This window comes from Protomyctophum parallelum (genome assembly GCF_964188405.1).
Source record: "Protomyctophum parallelum genome assembly, chromosome: 10".
In the NCBI taxonomy this organism is placed as follows: Eukaryota; Metazoa; Chordata; class Actinopteri; order Myctophiformes; family Myctophidae; genus Protomyctophum; species Protomyctophum parallelum.
Window position 1 is genome coordinate 15,223,367 of NC_139704.1, and position 24,366 is coordinate 15,247,732.

The following is a 24,366-nucleotide window of genomic DNA, read 5'->3' on the forward strand; positions in this document are numbered from 1 at the left end:
GTGAGACCCAGACTCAGCCTCTAAAGCCTGTTGTTGGGTCTACAACAAAGGACACATATGGATTCCATAAGAGTGGCGCTGATCTCTAGTCTGCGGGTAATTAAACCATAATATGACAGCTCACACAACACAACAGTCAGCCCAGTCTCCACTGAGTCGGTCACTTTGCTCTTAACTTCATCATATACTGTGGAGTTTTAGCTCGTCAGTCACCACTTGACTCATGAAATGATTAGAACATTAACCGTTGGCTGGTGAAAGCATGATGCTTATGACCTGCAAGTGGATGGTTTGAATACCCAGACCATTTTGGTAAATCCAGTGGTGTAAAGTAACTAAGTACTGTACTTAAGTACACTTTACTGGAGCGTTTCCAATTTTCAATACTTTTACTTTTTTTTTATATATATATATCTTTTGGGCTTTTTGCCTTTATTGATAGATATACAGTAGCTTGACAGGAAATGGGGATAGAGATGCGGGGGAAGACACACAGCAAAGTTTGTCAGGATCGGGACTCGAACCCACGACACGCTGTCATGCTGGATTACCAGCCAAGGTGCCCGGACCGCTAAGCCGGCCCAGGCCTACTTTTACTTTTTTGAGTGGTGCAGTATTGATACTTTTACTTAAGTAAAACATGTGAGTACTTCTTCCATCACTGGTAAAAATGTCCTCCTTGAACTGCTAACAGAGCCTGATAGGAGACTGTTGGGTGGTTTCCAGGTGTGTTCATGTAAATTGGATTATATTAACAGCCCACAGCCACAAAACTGGAAGGAGTGGCAACAAGTGTGGAATGCCCTGACCCCATCCATCGAAAAATGCGGATCACTGGCTTCCTTAAAAATCCACCTTTCAGGAAACCAAAGGGGGAAGTAAATATCACTTCTGCCTTAGACAAATGATTACCCCCACAACCCCTTTTCCTACTCTGTAAATATGTGCTTTATATTGATTGAATATTGAATTCTGTTGTTATTTTTTGAGTGGTGCAACCACTCCCTTATACGGAGCTATGTGTGTGGGTGGCTGGGTGCCTGGCTGGGTGAGCACGAAAACAGCATGGTTGTTATTCACCACCTGTGCACAACCTAACACACACGCACATGTTAACTGTATATATGATGATTTCGGATGTGCCAGTCCAGTACAGTGACAGTACATTACGGTACAGTAGAGGGACCCCCACACGGTAACTCTGTAATTTCTCAACCGTTTCGGACACGGGGCGGCTCGCCGGAATCGGGACGGCACCCTTGGTGCGTTCCTGTGGTTGTGGAACTTCCGACCCCCCCCCCCCCCCACGGAGTTGCACCACTCACTTCACACGGCTGTGATTTTTATTATCTCGAATGAATTGAATACATAGGACCCCAATGGAAACAAGACCACAAGGACTTTTGGGGCATTTAATTTGTTTTTGCTAGACCTGAATTGTTTAAGTGTTAAAGTGTTTGACTGTACTCGGTTGCTGTTAGCATTTCTGTCTAATAAAGTATTCAACAAACACAACAAAGTAACTACCCTGGCATAAAGAAAAAAGAAAGGAACCCTTGGGCGGAATTATTATTATTATTATTATTATGTCCAATACTGTTACTTTTCAGGAGAAAAAAAAACTTTATTCCAATGGATTCAATGTAGTTATTATTTGGTCTTTTTTATAGTTAAAGATTTATAGAAAATCCAAAGACAGACTGAACAACTTTCAAACTGGCATATAGGCCAGGTTAATATGACAAAGTGTAAAATAATGCATTTAATGAATGAAAAAGAAAATAAAAAGTTTAAATATGGAGATACAATGTTTCTGCCAGAAGGTGCCGACGAAGGTACTATACTTCATGCAAAGGGTCTACTCAGAATTTAGATTAATTTTATGGGGCTATCTACATCTGGCCACAACAGCTCGAACCACAAACCCTGAGTCAGCCCTAGCACTTGCATTTTTCAGATGACTGTATCTGCACGGGGTGTTTTTATGCTCAAAGTATTCATGTAAAAAGAGCGTTGATGTGGTGTATCCCAGATCCCTTCCCCATCTGGCCGTCACAGCTGCACCGTTCAGTGTCTGATTCAAGCCACCGTCCTGACAGTAAACCACAGAGCAAAGCCAATCACCACGCTTATCTCACGTCTCTAGCGGTTCGTCACTGTCAGGGTGGAAGCTAAATGAAAGAACCTTCCAGGGCATCCAGTGCAGTGCAGTCATTATTTAATCACACGCTCTTTGTAATAGTTTTCATTGGTTAAATATTCATAAAGCCCCCAGACAGACCAAACTGCTTTGAACATGGCGTCCCCATTTTAGTCATGTCGTTATGAATACAAGAACGCTCGCTCCCCCCTTATTCCTACTACACGTAACCGCTGTAAAAATATACCTAAAACAAACCTTATTTCTAAACGTAACATCCATTAAACTATGCCTAAAACCTAATCTTATTCCTCAACTTAACCTCGATAAAATGATGCCTAACCCTAAACGTATCCTAACCTTAGCCTCAGGGCACTGCTGGGCACGAGCGGTCCGCAAAACGATTGGAAGCGTGCGTTTTTGTGTGTGTGTGTGTGTGTGTGTGTGTGTGTGTGTGTGTGTGTGTGTGTGTGTGTATGTGTGTGGGAGCGGGGGGGTTGAACGTTCTGGTTATCGCCATTTTAGGTGAAAATAACCCCCTCAAGCTCACAATGAGTCCCATTTTGCCACATCTCACACACAAGAGAAACATAAAACATTGAAAGATTATGGACATATCGCCTATCGGTACAAGGTTTCTAGTACCACAGTGACAGATTTTATTTGAATATATTCATCAAACTACTTTGCTTCTGTGTGTGCAGCGCTGTGTGTACGCACGTGTTACAGAGCGTTGTGTGTGTTTGACTCCGATAAGATAAGATCAGAGAGAGAGCGTTTTAACCGGTCTTTGAAACTGTGGCATTCTCCTTCCTTCCGCTGTCAGATCTCTCACCGCGCTCACGGCCTCAGTAGCATGTCGTCTGACCACAACAAGATGACTGTGTAACCACTGTGGCTGTGGAGCGGTTCTCGGCGGTAATGGTTGACTCTTAATGAGCTCTACACTGAGAGAAAGGGAGGGGCTTGTGGTCATCACACCCAAACCTAGAGATCAGCCTTTAAAATCGCCGCCCCGGTGAACACCCACCAGGTGCCGGTGCCGCCGTGGATTCCGGTTAGACGTTGTCATTGCGGCAGATATGGCATCATCATGGCCAACAGGCGTGGCTGTCATTTAGCGCGAGGCGCTCATTCCTTCATTCATCATGTCAAGTGTTGTGGTATCTCTGGCGGTAAGGCTAACCGATGCTGTTGTTCTTCAAGGGTTTCTCCTTGATAGCGACTGTTTGCTTCGCTGATTGTGATCTGCTTTAGACGGAAACGCAATGTAAACGGGTTAGAATGGAATGAGACCACATTGTACTGAATACCGATGTGACTTATCTCGGACACATTTCCTTCATTGTGAGCTAGTACTCTATTTACTGTGGGTGCCAGTGTGTGTGTGTGTGTGTGTGTGTGTGTGTGTGTGTGTGTGTGCGTGTGCGTGTGCGGCTCAGAAATGCAAGAGACGTCTCTTCTGAGAGGCAGAAGTACAGTATAGAGAGGATGGAATAGAAAATTGTGTGTGTGTGTGTGTGTGTGTGTGTGTGTGTGTGTGTGTGTGTGTGTGTGTGTGTGTGTGTGTGTGTGTGTGTGTGTGTGTGTGTGTGTGTGTGTGTGTGTGTGCAGTGTGTGTGTGTGTGTGTGTGTGTGTGTGTGTGCTCGCGCGTTCGTGTGTGCGCGTTCGTGTGTGCACGTGCGGGGGGAGAGAGACATTTGAGCGGAGGAGCTTTTTGAGCCACAGATGGAATCAGAGACGAGGATGTGGGGTTTCTGAACTGTGTTACTGTCACCATAATGACAGGGTTTGGGAGAAACAGATTTATTACCTCTGTCGTTATGTGTCACCACTGCAAATCCTAAAGAACCCAGTCCTCTAGCTAGAGGAGGAAACTCTAAGCGAAACGACTCTTTGGGGTTTAGCCGCTGCAGCGGTCTGGATGCTCCGCATGCCAGGCCCTGTGCCCAAATGAATGGATAATGCCTCCTTGTTGCACGCTAGCTGGAGGTGCAATTCATTTATTCTCCCGCTGCCCGCACAAATGGCCTGAATGCAACACACATATAATTGTTATTAAATGGACAAAGTACATATAAATGCTTTCCCTTTGAAATGCTAGACACAAGCATGCTCTTACCACAAGCATTCCGTTTTAATTCTCGCATGTGTACTATAGTGTACCATAATATCTCCCGTACATGTTTGTGGAAATAGCGCACATTACACCTCCCAGGAATTTCTCTGGCCTGTTATATCCTTGTTTGACGTGTTCTCAGACGGCATGTGATAGAGCGTCGAAAGCGATTACTAAGTTTCTCTCACGCTCAGTAGAGCAATTGACTCATGGCTGGTTGTGGAGAGGAGATTCCAATAATTATTTTACGTTACTGGAGTATTTCCCATTTTCAGTGCTTCTTACTTCTACTACACTACATCTCAGAGGCAATTGTTATTACACCTCCCAGGAATTTCTCTGCGTGTGCGTGTTGGAGAGGGGGGACTGTCAGCGTCAGTAGTAGTATCCCCCCTCAGGGCAGGCAGAGGTTTGCTTATGTCTGGACGCCCGCTGGGAGAGGCTGCAGGAGCTGAGCAGCACACTGCAGGCACCAAGTCCCCACTGCGCAGGCCTTTCCAACACACACACACATGGATGAATTAGTATGAATGCACTTCTGCACACACACACACACACACACACACACACACACACACACACACACACACACACACACAAACACGAGTGCAGACAGTGTGACAGACAGACATTCATGCATATGAACCGGCCATAAACATAAACATACACACACACACGCACACACACACACACACACACACACACCTCTTTACATGCAAATATCTTGTGCAGGTGACGGTACAGACGCAAAGGGCTGCACTGACTGACTGAGATTCATACACACACGCAGACAGACATGCACGCACGCACGCAAACAAGCACCACACCACAGACTCCACTCCCCCCCTCCCCTGCCGTCTGTGTCTGCTGGCCGGCTGCAGACCGGACTGACAGCTTGATTCATGCCACCAACCCACACGCCATTGACACATATTTCAAATACACTGGAGGGATTCGCTTCCCTCAGCTCTTTTCCAGAGGGCGCCTCAGCAAAAAAAAAGGAAAAAAGAAAGAAAGAAAAACCTTCACCACACCGCCTGAAAGCTGGTACTTACTGAGAAGACTGCTATATATAGGCCTATACTATGCGTATGCGTATATATATGTATGTTGTATATGGGCGTTTCCTACAGTATATTCAAATTTGGTGTGCCTAATGAGTGTGGGGAGCTAAAGTGAGCGTGTGCAAGACATGTGGAGACTAGCTGGTGCTCTGAAGGAAATACTTCTGTGGGTGAATAATCCTTGGGTGGCTGACAACACTTAGAGTGAGAGAGAGAGAGAGAGAGAGAGAGAGAGAGAGGACATACTGACGGACAGACTCAAATGTGTATACGGTAAAGTCGTAGACACAAGAAGAGAGAGCGAGAGAGTACAATGTGATGCAAAAGGTCAGAGTACTCAGGGCGATTCTTCTCATATCTTCTAAATCACTCAAATTTCATGATTCAAAATTATTCAGCACTTTCAAGATTTTTCAAAAATGTTCAAAAATAGCAGATGTACAAGCTCATAGCGTGGCACAAAGTGATGTGCCGGTTTTAATGGGTGGTGTCCCTATTTTGGGCAAATTTTCAGCATGTTTCCAAAATGCTATAAGTCCCATCATCCCGCGTTGTGAGCTTGTAGATCAGCTAATGTTGCTGGAATGCATCGTACCTTGAAGTGCTCTATGTATACTGTAGGGCTTACATTAAGCGTGCACCCCGGCCTCAAGTATGATGCAAGAGTAAAATGGCTGGCGTGTGAATATAGTCAGTGTCTTGTTGTCATAACAGAAAGTAAAAAGAAGAAGCAAAACAGGTGGAAGGCTAAGAGTCTCGCCTCGGTCTCGCTCAATTTATTTTTCTTGCTCACTTTCCACTGTCCAGAGATGCACTCTGAAGCACCCTGAAAACCCCAGTGTTTACACTCGCAGAGTGTATCATTACCGTCCTCATTGACTGCTGCAGCTGTCACGGGGCTAATGCTTTGTCATCACATGGGTGCCGGCGCCTTCAGAGTGAACGGCCTTATCTTGGACTGGAGTGCTTTTTTTTATATAAACAGGCCCGCGGTGTCACAGCTAGGATGGAAAACAAACCCCTCCAAATGAATACATGAATACATTACATTACCAGGCTCCTCAATTAACCCATTAAAACCCTGAGGGCGATTCTACAAGTGTCTTCTAAAAGGGTTTTCTGAAAAACTATATCAGTGGTTCTCGAACGTTTTCTTGGCTGCAGACCCACCATCTCTAAATATTCTGTTCCAGTGGACCCCCAGAAGGAAAGATTTGAGTTAAAAATGATCGCTTTAAAAATATATATTACAAAGTTTGCAAATATTTTCACGATTTTCCAAAAATAGCAGATCTACTTTTTTTGAATAGCCAAAGTATAAAATAACGGTTAAGGTGGTTAAAATCGAAAAATGCCTTCCCGGTTTTAATGGGTTAAAAGTAGGTCTGCTGAGAAATTATGCAGTCTCCGGGCATAATGGATCATTTGCTGCCCGTGCCACGCTGATGAATATTGATGGCGAGGGAGTCGGGCGACGAGGGTTTGGGCAAGCGCGCTGAATGTGTAATGGTGTGGAAAACCCAGGGAAGACAACCATAGGTTGATCGGGCCAACAGTTGCGTGATATACTAGGATGGCTGTGTTTCTTGCACAAACTTGCCACGGATCCATCGTTTGTTAGTCAAGTTGTGGGCTTCATTCACAGCCCTGGCAAAAAGCACAGCGAACCTTTTCCTCAAGGAGGTCCCGGGAACGAGGAGATGAGAAAACAAAAGAAAGATCAATCAGTGGAAGAAAGAAGGCTGTATTGGAAGGTCTTTGGGCAAAATGTCAAACAAAGCAAGAGGCTGCTTTATCTGTATGGGATTACTTTCTTCAGCATTTCGAAACTATTGTGTGTGTGTGTGTGTGTGTGTGTGTGTGTGTGTGTGTGTGTGTGTGTGTGTGTGTGTGTGTGTGTGTGTGTGTGTGTGTGTGTGTGTGTGTGTGTGTGTGTGTGTGTGTGTGTGTGTGTGTGTGTGTGTGTGTGTGTGTGTGTGTGTGTGTGTGTGTGTGTGTGTGTGCGCGTGCGTGTGCGTGTGCATGTGCGTGCAATGCATGCATGTGAGATGATACAACATATAAAAGATAGTAGCTGACAGACATGTCATGTAACATGTAACTCATGGCAGACAGACTGGTCTTTCTCAACAGTTGGTTCTTCTGACTGTTCATTGCTGCTATAGAGTTTAGTGAAAGGTTAGCTTGCAAATTAAATGGATTTAACGAAACACGGCAGCAGTGGGTTCACATTGCATCAGACATATAATTAACAGCATCACACCATTTTCCCTGTCATGGCATAATATTTCACAGTAACACTATATAGCGTTCTTCTCCTTTTCATGATGACACTGCGGTGTCTCCAGTCCCGGCTTATGTTTGCGTGGTGCAAATCACATAATTGCTCAATTACTGTACCTATGTTCTTCCCTGACAGACAAAGAAGAGACATTAGCACACCTTAAGTGTGTGTGTGTGTGTGTGTGTGTGTGTGTGTGTGTGTGTGTGTGTGTGTGTGTGTGTGTGTGTGTGTGTGTGTGTGTGTGTGTGTGTGTGTGTGTGTGTGTGTGTGTGTGTGTGTGTGTGTGCGCGCGCGTACAGCATGTGCATGCTTTTTTTCCTTACATAAAATCATCATTCACTTTAGGGTTGCTTGGGTGCAGATTGTTCTTAACTGCTATCGTTGTGCGTTTTCAGTGGTGTGCCATCTGCCCTGCATAAATGGCGGCAAGTGCAGTGCCAGGGACAAGTGTCAGTGTCCGCCCAACTTTACCGGAAAGTTCTGCCAGATGCCCATTCAGAACGGACACCATCAGCAGCAGACATCCGGCAGCTACAGCCAATCCCATATCCACTCCACACACACACTGCCCCTGACCTACAGCAATGGACAGAACCCTGGTAAGACCCAATCAACTAAAGCAATCAATCAATCAAGTAAATAATGTGGGAGGAGTGTACATTTAGGGATGGGGTGGCCGAGGTCGACAATATGGGTAGGTGACATTAACAATAACTGGATTAGAGCAATGTCAAACTATGTCCACCGACCTGCCAGCAACAAACTTGATCAGACAAGACACTTTTTTTCCAGTTGGATTTAATTTAGCTGAGTGACAGATGGCGCAACACTGTTGGCCAAGCATAAATCAGGCTTTAAATGTGTGTGACCAAATGGGGCGATCAAGTAATAGCAAGCATTTAGTATCTATCGCAATAGCTGTAAAAAGAATGTCTTAAATGCTGTAATAGGTGTCTATTACTGACTAATAATATGTAATGGTACAGTTTTATAGGTTTATAGAAAGTAGGGATGTTGTGAGAGTTACTGTGAGTGTTAGCTTAGTATGCAGCTTGGTAAATTCAGGGAGCATCATTAACAGCGAAGCCGTCCGCGCCAGTATTCCATTAGTTGTAATAAATTGTTAAATCTATGACTGGAGTGTTCCTGACTGCATGAGTAGTGATGAATAGCCATGTTGAGTGCACTTATTAAAGGCGATAGTTCTACTAGCCCTGCCTTTCCCATGTGCCCTTTCTCCTCCAGTGAAGTATAGTCCCAACATCGTCAACATACACGTCAAGCATCCCCCAGAAGCGTCGGTCCAGATCCACCAGGTCTCTCAGCTGGACAGCAACAACAACCACAACAGAGGGCACCAGCCAGGCTCCTCCTCCTCCTCCAGCTACACCTACCACCACGTGGAGAGCAGCCAGAAGATCCAGCACCAGGGCCACAATGTGGTCTACCCCAGCCAGCATGGCTACCAGGTGCCCCAGTACCAGCCCGTCACCTCTAAGAGCCAGCTGGGCCGCTGCTTCCAGGAGACCACTGGAAGTCAGGTAAGCTGAGCAAGGAGCACCACCAACAAAACACACGTTTCCGGGGGCACGGTGGCACAGTTGGTAGTGCTGTCGCCTCACAGCTAGAAGGTCCTGGGTTACAATTTACAATTTACAATTTAGGCATTTAGCAGACGCTCTTAATCCAGAGCGACTTACATTTAAGCAAGAACAAAATCATGGGAATACATCACATAAAAGCATTTATCATGAAACATGCGTAAGCTAAGAAGGTAACAGCGGAATATCTATATGATGAAACTATACATACACTATACATAATAAACTATACATATTCAATACTATGGGTTCAATTCCCGCTTGGGACACTGTGGGTGCTGGCGGCGTGTTTCCTCCTCCGCGTCATCAGTGCCCATACCTGAAGGCGGGGTTGGCGAAAGGGCCTTTCTGTGTGGAGTTTGCATGTTCTCCCCGCGCCCCCTAGGGTAGGTACCCTCACAAAAAAACATGCAGTAATCCTGGTCTCTAAACTGCCTCCCCCTGGCCCGCCGGGGCGCCTGATGGAGGGGAAAGGAACTGGTTGGAATAACGTGTTCCTTCCACCCGCTACGTCCAACCAGGGAAACTCACCACTGTCAGGTGTAAAGGAGCAACTTAGACACTCAGGGATGAAGGAAGCATGAGTTCAAGTACGTTGCTCTCCCCATGTCCCATGACTAGGTTGGCGGAGGGTGTGTAGAGCCCAGGATCACATTAGATAATTGACACAGGGGTGAAAAATGGGTTACAAAATCATGGGAAAAAAACAACAACACACGTTTCGCCTTTTCCCTGTTTTTGACCCCCCCCCCCCGCCCCCATTTCTATTATTATTTCTATTATTCTGACTTTTCTAAGAAGAAAAACTTGAAGAAACTACAGTTACATAATGCATTTACATAAGCATTGCCACACTGACACACTAATGGCAATAACACAATCTGAATCAAGCTGAGGCAATTTGATGAGTTGAAATCAGTTTTTGAAATGTTCAGCCCTAAATGAGTTACCTGGCACCCTATCGTGATCAATTATCTTTCAACAGTAACAAAACGAAAAAGGCAACCACTACTGTAGATGTATGTGTGCATAGTTATTCCTTTCTTTTGAGGTGTCATCCCCAGTTTGTTTCTGTGTTTTCTGCACTCTCTGGTGGAAAACTTTACATGCGGAACGGATGGACAGACAGATAGACAGACAAGGTTCAACTAAATGAACCATTATTGTTGGTCAGAGAGATGTTTTTTGGTCAGTCAGACCAGTCTGAAGCTATTTTATTCAGGATTCTACCCTCGTCTAAAAGGACAGCCAACCACTCAGACAGAAATCACCCATTTAAATCATTCCAACCGGACGCATTTCAGTACATCTCGTCTGTCTAAGCGGCTTATATCAAGAAAGTACAGATCTTTATCTGAATAACTTGCCAGGTTTTTAGCTATACTGGTGTGTTGTTCACTTATCTGCTTCTTCGGAGCGCTGTTCAATTTGGTTTGCATTCTGCAGTCAAATTGGTGTTGTAAAGATAAGAGACTTATCAGTGGGATGGTTGGAAAGGGAAAAAAGATGCACGTTCTTATCTCAGTGTGCCCATCTGTTTCGCACTGGATGAATCATGAGGTGTGTGTGTGTGTGTGTGTGTGTGTGTGTGTGTGTGTGTGTGTGTGTGTGTGTGTGTGTGTGTGTGCAGTCTGTCAGACTGTTTAAACACAACACAGATTACTTACTTTAATAACACTGATTTTTCCATTATCTCTTCCAATCTATCTTCTCCCTCTTCTTTCACGCTTTCCACATCTTTCTTTTCAATCCCACTACCTATATCCCCCTCTTTCTTCATCTATTCTCCCTCATCTGCAATTTCCATCCCTCACCTTTTAATCTCTCTCTCTCTCTCTCTCTCTCTCTCTCTCTCTCTCTGTCTCTGTCTCTGTCTCTGTCTCTGTCTCTGTCTCTGTCTCTGTCTCTGTCTCTGTCTCTGTCTCTGTCTCTGTCTCTGTCTCTGTCTCTGTCTCTGTCTCTCTCTCTCTCTCTCTCTCTCTCTCTCTCTCTCTCTCTCTCTCTCTCTCTCTCTCTCTCTCTCTCTCTCTCTCTCTCTGACTGTGTGTTATGTGTATCAGTGTGGGAAGGCTCTCCCAGGACTCAGTAAACAGGAGGACTGCTGTGCGTCCATCGGGACCTCCTGGGGTTTCCACAAATGCCAGAAATGTCCCAAGAATCCATGTAAGTACCCACATGTTTACTACAGTTTTTGCTAGCCCCTCCTATATTCAGCTATAGTGTAGATTCTTGTCCTAACACAAACATTAAAGGCCATTGACAATGAATGGAGAATCTACGTCATACCTGTATGTATGTAGTCGAGCAAATCTGTATTTTTGTCCTATGATGATGTACGAGTACGATGATAAGAGCGCCCCTCACTTAATATTTGAGGGGAGCTAGCCCCTCCTATATACAGCTAGCCCCTCCTATATACAGCTAGCCCCTCCTATATACAGCTAGCCCCTCCTATATACAGCTAGCCCCTCCTATATACAGCTAGCCCCTCCTATATACAGCTAGCCACTCCTATATACAGCTAGCCCCTCCTATATACAGCTAGCCCCTCCTATATACAGCTAGCCACTCCTATATACAGCTAGCCCCTCCTATATACAGCTAGCCCCTCCTATATAGCCACTCCTATATACAGCTAGCCCCTCCTATATAGCCACTCCTATATACAGCTAGCCCCTCCTATATACAGCTAGCCCCTCCTATATACAGCTAGCCCCTCCTATATAGCCACTCCTATATACAGCTAGCCCCTCCTATATACAGCTAGCCCCTCCTATATACAGCTAGCCCCTCCTATATACAGCTAGCCCCTCCTACAGCTAGCCACTCCTATATACAGCTAGCCCCTCCTATATACAGCTAGCCCCTCCTATATACAGCTAGCCACTCCTATATACAGCTAGCCCCTCCTATATACAGCTAGCCCCTCCTATATACAGCTAGCCCCTCCTACAGCTAGCCCCTCCTATATACAGCTAGCCCCTCCTATATACAGCTAGCCCCTCCTATATACAGCTAGCCCCTCCTATATACAGCTAGCCACTCCTATATACAGCTAGCCCCTCCTATATACAGCTAGCCCCTCCTATATACAGCTAGCCACTCCTATATACAGCTAGCCCCTCCTATATACAGCTAGCCCCTCCTACAGCTAGCCCCTCCTATATACAGCTAGCCCCTCCTATATACAGCTAGCCCCTCCTATATACAGCTAGCCACTCCTATATACAGCTAGCCCCTCCTATATACAGCTAGCCCCTCCTATATACAGCTAGCCACTCCTATATACAGCTAGCCCCTCCTACAGCTAGCCACTCCTATATACAGCTAGCCCCTCCTATATACAGCTAGCCCCTCCTACATACAGCTAGCCACTCCTATATACAGCTAGCCCCTCCTATATACAGCTAGCCACTCCTATATACAGCTAGTGCGATATTAGTCGATGGACCAAACAAATAATTATAAAGAAGAAAAACAACAAAAAAAAGTGTTGTAACCTGCCGTTCTTTTCTACTTTCTAATTCTTTGTTTGGCCTGAAATATTGTGTGTGTTGTCATGATTTGTCACGACAAAAGTTGGCTTCGTACGACGCTTAAAAGGTCTTTAAATAAATTAAATAAAAACTGCCTATGGGGAAATGCATTGCGTTTTCATTTCCTGGGCCGTTCGTTGTTCTGAAAGGGGGAGGGACTGCGCCGCTCTATTGTAGTGACTCATCACAGCCAAAATGGCGCACCCACCAAATTTGCATACCAAAGGTGCGAGGTTTGCAAGCCCTATTGTCAAAGGTCAAAGTGGAAAAGTTGTTCCTCTTGAGGAGATGCATAATTCTATGTAATGAAGTTCTATCGCTGTAGGTCAAATGGTTCATGAGCTATTCCAGTTCAAAGTTAGCATTTTTCAATTCAGTGCTATAGCGCCACCCTTTGACCAATGGTTGTTTTGCTCTGTTTCTTGGCCGTTTGGCATAGCCCCTCTATCTTATTGCTAAGGTTTGTAAAAAACTAACAATAAAAAAGAAAAGAAAATAATGGCGGAAGAAGAAGAAAGACAAAAGGAGGCCTACGCATTGCGTGCTTGCCAATGTGAGCTTGTAGATCAGCTATTTTCAAAATCTCAAGTGGTTAATGTATGTTTACTAGTAATACAAATCTAAATCTAAAAAGTTTAAGTTTTCAAATGATCATAGTGGAGTAATAGTACAATATTTTCCTCAGATGTAGTGGAGTAGAAGTAAAAGTATTGAACATTGGAAATACTCTAAATACACTAAAGTAAAAGAAAATACCAAAATGTTTGACAGAAGTACTTAGGTACTTTACACCACTGGTTCTGGGTCTAGTTTATGAGAAATGTACTTCTCACATTATTTTTTTAGCCTGGTCCAAGAATGGGGCGAGTCCTGAGGCAGAGGCGTTTGGCACATTTGAACAGTTTTAAAGGTGTGTGTGGTGTGTGGGGGGGGGGGGGGGGGGGGGGGAGGGGTGTTCAGTGAGAAAATGACATGTGGGGGCAAAGAGGACATTAGAGGAAGGGAATGGGCAGTGCATGGATGGAGGAAACAGTGAGTCCAGTGAAACACACACATGAGTGTCTGTACTGACTCACATGGCAAACAGAGCCGACTCTGGTGCTTCCTCGGTCCCGTCTTGTTTTCCAGAAACAATCCGATTCCTCTTAAAACATGGATCTGTGCGTATTACTGACTCACCTAACAACATTCTTTCTAAAGAATCTCACTTTTCGGTGGTTCCCGAACTAGTCACTATGCTTTCTTTTGTTTCTCACAGCCAGGCATTACAACACAACGCCGTGTTTTGTCCATATTTGGATGAAATGCAACAGAGGCAGTCTCCCCAATCCAGACATATCAGCTTCATCTCTCCCACTCACTTGTTTAAAGTTTGGAAACGCTGATACGCTGCAATGCTAACAAATGTCTGACAATTGTGGAGAGCCAGCCTCAGGCAGAAACAAACTATACACAGAAGTTTTAAAGTAATCGGAATTGACATTTCATTCCACTTCATGGACTCTTGTGCTTGACGTAGGAAAGCATAAAGGCATGCAAGAAAAATGTAGCTCAGTGACATTCATTGAAATGAAATGACAAATATCGCAAGCCATATTTGGCACCGCAGTGTAACTACAATATATCGGTATTGCTTCAGTGAGCTCTTAGAACGCCGTTGTTCAGAGTCACAATGTCATGTGAGTGACAGTGGGGGAACCTCACCGTGTCTCCCAGCACAAGTTCTCCATGACACACTAGTAAGACTAATATACAATGTCCCTACATTCCAACGGCAATATATTCAGAGTGACAACATTGTCATCACTGTCATCCTGTCTGTAAGACCACACCACCACCACAGTATTTCAAGGATATAATTGTAAGCTGTGAAATCCTAGCGTGTTGATTTAACTGTGTGTCCATTTTTACACTCGTAGATTTAAATGAACACTCAGGACTTTTACTGTGTTAAAGCATTATCGTTATAACATCTATAAAACAAATAGACAAATATTGCAGATTTACAAGCTTTACAAAATTTACAACTGGTCGCAACAAGATTTGTTGTAGAGATTAATGTGAAGTGAGGGGCGCACCTAACATCGTACATCATCATGGCGTAACATGTGGATTTGCTCGTCCACATATGACATACTTTCTCCATTCATTTTCAGTGGGAATTTCATGTTTGTGTAGGACAAAAATAGCCGATTTGCTCATTCACATATGATGTAAATTCTCCATTAATTGTCAATAGGAATGAAATGTTTGGGTAAGACGAAAATCTACACTAATAGCTGAATATGGGTCAAAATACAGTTGTAACTCAGGTCCCTTTACTAAGAGTAGAGTGTTTGAGTGGTTAAAGTGCACCGACGCCGTGCATCAGCTGGCAGCAGGCAGAATAAAGCAGCCGAGTCACTGCGAGTGAAGAACATTATACCGCCCTTGTGTTTATCTGGGTATAAAAAGACGGGCGACGTTCACCCTGGGGTTTATTTCCGGAGGGGGGGCGGGGGGGGGGGGGGGGGGGGGGGCACTAAATGCCTCTGTGGCATTCGGTGTGCCCCCCGTCTCACCACCACCCCCTCACCCCTTGCTTCCTGCCCCCTTGTGGCTTATTTTAGAGAGGTTGTTAGCCAGAGTAGGCAGGAGAGAGGGGAAGTAGATTAGGAGCTTGGCTGAAGCTCCGTTCCATGTGCAGTAGCTGGTAGACGTCCCAAACTCCCGGCTCCCTTTTATAGAAAATTTAAATTTCTCCCAAAAGCCAAAGTTATGGGACTTAGAGCATGAGAAGATGCACGTACCATTGAGTGTGTGTGGGCTTGCGTCCGTCCTGACAATTGTGTATTTGCATGGCGAGGGTTCCCTTTAAACTCAGACGTGGGAGGCAGTTGCATGTTAGGGCGGGGGGTATACTAGTTTCACTTGAATGACCTCAGAGGAAGTAAATAAAAAGCTAATTTGACCCAGAGAACTATCCCTTCCTCCGCCTCTCAGACAGATATCAAAGCACCATTAGCACAGAGAGCTCTCCACAAATAGATTAAAGCCTTTCATTTGATCGCTATCATATAATAGCAAAGCAGCTTATTTGGTTCTGGACTCTGCGGGGCCTCCCTCGTCTATATCAACTCTCTTTGATTCACATCGTATTACAGTTGAAAACGCTTTACCTTGGATGACTCTGTTTAGCTATCGGTCCCCTCTTGTTGCTTAGGAGTAGGTGAAAATGTTAGGGTTTATATAACTGTGTCAAACTGAAACAACAACCCCCGATCACTGAACCACACAAAACAGTATAGAAAGAGAGAGTTATTCTCCTGGCCTCTCCATTGCCAAGTCTATATTATTTCTTAACAGACCAAACAGAGAGGACTGTGGGACCACAGTGTTCCCCCTCCCTCTGTTTCGTCCCCAGGAATGGCAGGGGCGTAAGGTTAGACATGCCATGAACCACCTCATTGTGCCCTGGAGACACTTGTAGCTGGTATATAAATTGGGCTTTACCCGCAAACAAACATGGCCTTGTTGTTCTCCTGTTGAGTAAGTTAACAATCTCCTTGCAGGTATTTGGGTACCACCTCGCCACTGGGTGCCTTTGTCCGCCACTAGCCTCTTACAAGTCTAGAGCCACTTAGCCGCACAAGGAGAGTTTGGAGTTTGACTTTTCCAGCCCGTGTCACTCCTCTCAGCTTAAAAGTGGGTGGCTTTATTCTGAGCCAGGGGTAACACAGGAAATGTGATTTCAATACCTTTCAGGAACGTGTCCTCAGGCTGCCTCTGCCTCTGTCATATTCTCTTTACCTTTCTCCCCATGTCATCATGCTATGTGTCCTCTCTCTCTCTCTCTCTCTCTCTCTCTCTCTCTCTCTCTCTCTCTCCCTCTCTCTCTCTCTCTCTCTCTCTCTCTCTTCTCTCTCTCTCTCTCTCTCTCTCTCCGTCTCTTGTTCTCTCCCTTGCACACGCTGTCTGTGGCTGTTGTTTACTATCTAGCTCTGCATGCTTGTATCTCTCTCTCTGCCTCTGTCTCATTCTGGTGTTGTTCTATCTACTGTATCTAAGCCCCCTCCCTCTCTCTCTTAGCTCTCTCGTCGCCCCTCTCCCTCTATCTCACCCCCCCCCCCACGGTCCCACCCCCCTGCCCTTCACTCGCTTTCTCTCTTTCAAACTCAACCAGAGAACTTGTCAACCAGATGTTGGCTGCATTCTGTGGCATTTTACCACGCAAGTAATTAGTGTCAACCTTTCCCAAGATGAAGCGGCATGAATATATGATGTTTGGCATTTGGAAGTAGCAGGGAGGGGGATGGAGGGGACGATGTCTTACACCTGTTTTGCCCTGGAAGTTCAATGACCAGAGGGAATGACAATCTATTTAAATGCACATGGTTCAAATGAAGCTCACTCGTAGCCTTGATCAGTTGCTGCCTTTGTGATCTGCTAGGTCCTGGCTGCATCAATCTGATCATTTCATTCTAATGTGATCTGCTAGGACCTGGCTGCATCAATCTGATCATTTCATTGATTTGATTGGTTGTGCTTCCGAGACTGAGCACTGACCAAACCACCAGATGCAAATGAGGATTTTCTTTCTTTCTTTTTTACTGTATATGGTGAATATTTCCATTTGGCCAAAATCTAATTTCCCTTCGGCATGAGCAGTGATGCTATGCTAGTCACCAGAACAGCTAGCTGGTAATATGCTGAGAGATTGCTCTCGAAGGCAACGCCATGAATTAGTGATTGGAGATCAAAGTGGGGCAAAGGCTGTATACAACACCCTGTCATTTGTGATAAACCAGAGTAACAACCACCTTACCGTCTCTCGCTGTGCAGTTAGCCTTCACATCACAATGACAATAGATTATATTTTGTTTGGTTGTGTGAACGTGAAGAAACATGCACTTATGCCTGTGCACATGTAGGCCTACTTGTAAAATGTATGATATCTGAGCGAGGGTATATGCTTTAAAAAAAATTATACAGATTCTTTCCCGGTCTTAATTAATAGCCATCTGTTGTCTGCGATTGACGTATATATACGTTTTATATCACTTTATGTGGATCTGAAACAACTTTTTGCCCTGAATGGAACACGCTCGTGCATGTGTAGACTGTTATAATTAGGATCTTCTTTGGCTCTCTCGAAAACGACGTCGCTGTCCGTTGTGCTGATCAGACATCCAAGGTTCGGATCTGATTTCTGAATTTTCATCGCGATTGAAATATAAACGTTTCTCGAGAAAGATAGCTAGTGTGAGCTAATGCTAACATTAGCCTTTTCTTACAATGGGAGGTCTTCAAGCCTCCTCCGATCAGGGAAAACGGAAGTACTTGACTTGTAATCTCCCCAATTCCGGCCCCGCGCAAGCTATTTACCACTTGTGGCCACACGGCCGCAGTCTAAGTGTTAACATGTAACGTATTTTTCTCCTTGTCTCTACAATTTTCTATCAACATATCTCATTCTATCTCCTATTATTTCAATCAATCTCTTCAATATTCTCTTTAGCCATCCCACTGATCGACTGCCCCCAGGGCTACAAGCGCATCAACAACTCTCACTGCCAAGGTAAGAGTACAGCACCTCACACACACACACACACACATGCACGCACGCACGCGCTCGCGCGCGCACACACACACACACACACACACACACACGCACACACACACACACACACGCTCACACGCACACACACACACACACACACACACACACGCACACGCGCACACACACACACACACACACACACACACACGCACGCACACACACACACACACACACTTACACACACTCCATGCCACATCGTGCCACACTTGTTCAACACCGCTCCTGCTGCACCGGCATTGTTTACTTTATGTGTGACTCCCACAGAGGGCGAGGGAAGAAAGTACATTGTTTTCTCAGTGGCATCAGCTGAGAGAAATGAGGCTCAAACAAGTCATTTGTCACCATGCGCGCATACAGAAACCCTGCAACAGAGAGAGAGAGAGAGAGAGAGAGAAAACATTTTGAATAAAGGGGAATACTAGCAAAAAGTCATGGAGATGAAATGCATATGTCTTTTTGACAAGGAGATCATTATCTCTCTCTCTCTCTCTCCCCTCTCCCCCAGCGTGCTTGTTTTCACACATGTGGTCCTGTTGGACACATTCTCTCTCTTTGCGCTTTGTGGGCTGTACCTGCAGAGAGTGCCATCTGGTGGTGCTACACCCGTTCTTTCTTTCTTTCTTGCCTTAATTTCTTAGTTTATTTCATCCTTAATTTCTTCTCGTCACTTAGAGACAGATATTTGATGTATTCAGAGAGGCAGGGTTTGAGGTGTGAGAGAAGCCACTGCCATAGTTTATACATCTCCCTATAGGGGGTTCCAAATGGAGCCCAACAGGTCTGTAACTCTGAGAGTGTACAACCGGAACTATGTCTACACTCTCAGAGTTCTGGTGGTTATGTGAACAGCTCTGACAGTGTGATGAAAACGGTTCCAGAAACGGTTCAGAATGTGATGGAACCGATTCCTGGGTCCTCAATGTTTGATCCTGTTCCTCCGGTTCCCAAGCCTAGGCACATGGTGGCTGAAGTAAACAAGACAGGGTCTACCAACAGCGTGTCTGACTTTGTGTGATAGTTTATAAATCTCCCTCTACCAGTATCACATGTGGATGTGATCACAGTGGACGGTTGGACAGCTCTTGAGAGACACACTGAATCAGGCCTGCTCTCGACAAGTGGCTTTTGAACCTGTCCTCACCCTGTCAGTCATAATTATCCTCAAGAAAAGAGTGGAGATGAGGATTTTGGAGGTGTGTGTGTGTGTGTGTGTGTGTGTGTGTGTGTGTGTGTGTGTGTGTGTGTGTGTGTGTGTGTGTGTGTGTGTGTGTGTGTGTGTGTGTGTGTGTGTGTGTGTGTGTGTGTGTGTGTGTGTGTGTGTGTGTGTGTGTGTGTGTGTGTGTGTGTGTGTGTGTGTGTGTGTGTGTTTGTGTGTGTGTGTGTGTGGCGTGTGCGTGTGTGTGTGTGCATCCTCTATATGCCTACGTGTCCATGATCAGAACAAATCCATTCTCCACATGGCATTCAGACAGATGACAGTGAGATGATATTAATCTAAAAGACGGACCTTCCCCGCATGAATCAATACAGCTCTGATAAAAAAAAAAAGTATCGGATATCTATTTTACCTCTGCAGGCGAGTGTGCAATTGTTCTTTCTTTTTTTTTATAACCCTGCAGTGCATGGCAATTCATCAATCATCAGTAAGGGCTTTTATCATTGCCGAGTTTTAATATAGCATTTGGTCGTGTGGTGAACTGTACAAATTAACTTCTTTCTCATATGTGAAAGTAACTGTAACATCAGTTAACTTATTAACGTTCTGACATTTAACAAGGAGTGAAGCAATGTGTGCCAAGTTGGCAAGTTTCGTTTATAATTATATACATATAACTTGCACTGTTTGCTTGAAGATCTGTCCGTTCAGAGACCCGCCTGTCAAAATGAACTGCTCTACAAGCTCATCGCGGTTCACTGTTGTATAACTTGATCTGTGCAGGCTATGATGACGTATTTCGATATTTCCTGTTGCCTTATATGGTGTGGCGACACCAGGCGAATCGCTTGGGAAAAATGCGGAAAGGGTACAACCGGCGATCCGCACAAATGAAGTGATTACACCAGCTTCCCTGAATAACACGGGACCTAATCGTAGCTTGAGAGGACGGATAAATACGATATCATTACGCATCTCCTTTACACCTGTGCGTACATTTTCGTTGTGAATGAGGACCTATGTGCCAAAAAAGCTTAGTCACATGGTGGCTGAAGTAAGCAAGACGGGGTCTACCAACAGCGTGGCTTCCGTCAGACTTTGTGTGGACAGTCTGTAACGTAATACGTTCGCCAAGGATTCAGCTCAATCCCAACCGCCATTGACTTTCATTTTATGATATAAAAGTTAAATATGATCAATAATATAAAACATATGGGGAAAGAAATGAGCGGACGTACTGCCTTGGCCTACTGGCAGCGTGAAATTAAATTTGGCGCCGGGAGCGGTTTGTGATTTGCCCCAGACAAACACACAGACTCACAGACAGACCCACACAGACAGACCTATTTCTAGACGGTTCAGCTCCTTCAGAGCCACGCCGTAAAAACATTGGTCTCCGCAGCAACCACACTGACGTAAGCTTTGCGGCTCCTGACAGCACCAACAGAGGGTCCAGGTTTCACTGTCACCACTGGTTGTTTTGGCGTGGCGCGGTGCCACGGTACCCTGGTGGTTGCCAGGCCTGCGGCTAGCGGGGAGAGGGCTCTGAAAGGAGAGCCGAGACCTGCTGCTGCCGAGTCGTCGGAGCGCTGCCAGTGTGTGTGTGTGTGTGTGTGTGTGTGTGTGTGTGTGTGTGTGTGTGTGTGTGTGTGTGTGTGAAGCAGAGTCCCATACTTGGCTCTCCCTCTTGAGGTGCCGTGTCTCGCTGTAATCCACAACAACTCTTCTTCTTCTTCTTCTTCTTCTTCTTCTTCCACATCCCTTGATCTCTGTTCTACTTGGGTTGCAGCTACTGTAGGTGTGTGTGTGTGTGTGTGTGTGTGTGTGTGTGTGTGTGTGTGTGTGTGTGTGTGTGTGTGTGTGTGTGTGTGTGTGTGTGTGTGTGTGTGTGTGTGTGTGTGTGTGTGTGTGTGTGTGTGTGTGTGTGTGTGTTTACTCACCACCAGATGTGGTGCCACTGTGTCTTGGAGCAGTATGAGGGAGTGCATCAAAGTGGAGGATTGCTCTAGCTTTTACAAAGCTAGCGTGTGTGCAATACACACATACAGACAGTATGTGTCTGTGCGTGCGCGTGTTCCTCTGCGTACGGTGTCCGTGTGTGCTTGGGTGCTCGTTCCGTGCATGCGTGTGCATGTAGGCACATGCACAAAACGGCCTGTGCACGTCTTCTCCCGGTCGCCAGCTTGTCCATGTCACGGGCCTGTCGGTGTGTGCTGCTCTGTCCGCACGGTACGCGTATGTAGGTGTTGCACGCATAATTAAACAGATGTGAGATAATGTGTCAGTGAGTTGATGGAGTTCACCTGATGCTCTGTGTGTAGTGCCAGGTCCCTGGCACACTGCCCGGCTCTTCAGAGGGCACTGATTTCACATAGTTTACAGGTGCATCCTACAGCACTGGTTCCCAAACACTGGGTCGGGACCCATTTGTGCGTCGCGGACACATTTCTATGGGTCCTTTATTTTTTGTTCCCTACATTTTGTGTGTTTTGTTTTTTGTTTTTTTTAAACAAATTTCAATGATCTTTTCTTTCAGTAATTTCATGAAGAAAAATCGAAGAAATTCCATGAATTAGCAAACAAATGTTTAAGAAGTAGTGAAAATAGCCAATCTACAATCTCACATTGCGGTGTGAAGCGACACGTTGTGAACTTGTAGATCTGCTATTTTCACTAGACCCAAAATTTCTTTTTTGGATTTGGGAACCACTGTCTTGCTAAAGTATACATAGAATCTTTTGGCGTGGGCCATGCTTTACCAAGAAGTGGTTGATGTATGTTTTGTAATAATAATCAAAATCTACGAAGTAACTAGTAACTATAAGTTTTCAAATAAATGTATTGACGTAAAAGTATTGGAAATTGGAAAATTGATCTTAATCAGAAAACGGTCCACCTCGGATATTACAGAGTACGGTTTGGGGGAAGAAAGTGGTTATTTACGTCACACGTGATATGTGATGGCCGGTGTCACCTGAGGCGCCAAAACAGCACTCAGAGATTCAATCCAATCTCCCCCTCTTTCTCCTCGGTTCATCGCAAAAGGCGTTTTATGGCCTCGGGGATAATTATCATGTGTTGGGGGGGTGATTGACAGCCTCGATGGGTGTGGCCTGGAGGAACAGATGTTATATATGCTGCTGGAAACATGCTTTGGCTCTTTAATTAAACAGGATGCGGCGGCCGCCTGTCATTGATATTCCTGGCAGGAGAGGTTGATGTTGTGGAGAAAAAACAAAAAACGCTGACACCTTTATCCTCACCTGCTTTTGAGGTTCTGTGCATAAATAAAGGTGATTTGGATCAACTGTCCCGCGAAGCTAGACAGGTTTCAGAAATGCCCTCGTTCACCTGCCCCGAGGATGGAAAATGTCACCTGCAATAAGATCCAAGTGATTCTGGCACTGTTTGACAGCGCTAAATGGAACGTCCTCCTCTGGTAAAGGCATGCACTATGATGCAACCCCATGAAATATTCATGGTCCGCATGAAACCTCTCAAAATGATAGGCTGCCTGTCGCCTACCGCGTACTGTATGCAGTAGCATTATTATTCACATCTCCTGTGTGTGCATTCTGATTATCCTGGCCCTGGATTTGGCAAATTAACCAGATTAAAAAAAAAAAATCTTCTAAATCCTAGCAGTTTTCTGAAAAACGTATGTCGCTAATTTGTGGTGCTCAATTCTTTTCTTGTGAAGGACCCTCAAAATATATGCATTTGGGGGGCACGGTGGCACAGTTGGTAGTGCTGTCGCCTCACGGCTAGAAGGTCCTGGGTTCGATTCCCGCTCGGGGCGCTGTGGGTGCTGGAGGCGTGTTTCCTCCTCCGCGTCATCAGTGCCCATACCCGAAGGCGGGGTTGGCGAAAGGGCCTTTCTGTGTGGAGTTTGCATGTTCTCCCCGTGTCCCCTAGGGTAGGTACCCTCACAAAAACATGCAGTAATCCTGGTCTCTAAACTGCCTCCCCCTGGCCAGCCGGGGCGCCTGATGGAGGGGAAAGGAAATGGTTGAAATAACGTGTTCCTTACACGTGCTACGTCTAACCAGGGAAACTCCCCCCTGTCAGGTGTAAAGGAGCAACTTGGACACTCAAGCATGAAGGAAGCATGAGTTAAAGGGATTGTGACATTAAAAAAAAGGTTTTGGAATTGTTCTTGTTTTTTTTAGGTTTTCTAATCTCAATTGCACCCAAAAAACATGAACTTTTAACATTCAGTAGATTTTCTGTGATCTGGGGTTTTCTGGCTCAAACAGGTGCTCTGATTTGCCGGCAGTAAGTGACATCACTTACTGCAAATCCCATATATGTCAATGGGATTTGCCAGCAGATGTCACTGTTTCACTGTGTTGCCTGTTTTCATTGTAGCTCAAAAGGCCCAAAAAACCCCAAAGAAAACTTCAGACCACAGAAAATCCACTGAATGTTCAAAGTTCAGGTTTTTTGGGTGTAATTGAGGTCATAAAGCCTAAAAGAAAAAAGAAAAATAAATGAAAATGAATGTCATAAAACCTTTAAGTCCGTTGCTCTCCCCAGGTTGCCGGAGGGTGTGTAGAGCCCAGGATCACATTAGATGATTGACACAGGGGTGAAAAATGGGTTACAAAATCGTGGGATAAAAAATATATGCATTTGCCTACCTCCAAATATTTCATTTCAGGAAACCCCCAGAAGCTGAGATTTGAGTTTAAAAATGTTAGCTTTAAAAAACTATAGCTATATTCAAAGCTTTACCAACGCTAAAATCTAAAATGAGTCAATGATGACACAGATGTTTTCCTGGTTTTAATACAGGGAACAACCTTTTTGAACGTCATAGCGAGAAAACCAGTATAATCAAGGATGATTGCACACGCTAGGTTCAAA

At 45.1% G+C, this 24,366-nt stretch overlaps 1 protein-coding gene across 5 annotated transcripts in view; it reads left to right on the plus strand.

The window, feature by feature from the left end:
* ltbp1 (latent transforming growth factor beta binding protein 1) overlaps positions 1-24,366 on the plus strand; it is a 157,260-nt gene that overhangs the window by 61,758 nt on the left and 71,136 nt on the right. For all 5 annotated transcript variants that reach the window (XM_083774400.1, XM_083774401.1, XM_083774404.1 and 2 more), the window contains exons 6-9: positions 8,004-8,207; positions 8,854-9,149; positions 11,270-11,372; positions 18,243-18,302. In XM_083774400.1, the coding sequence (XP_083630526.1) occupies positions 8,004-8,207; positions 8,854-9,149; positions 11,270-11,372; positions 18,243-18,302 (663 nt within the window). The remainder of the gene's footprint in view (positions 1-8,003; positions 8,208-8,853; positions 9,150-11,269; positions 11,373-18,242; positions 18,303-24,366) is intronic.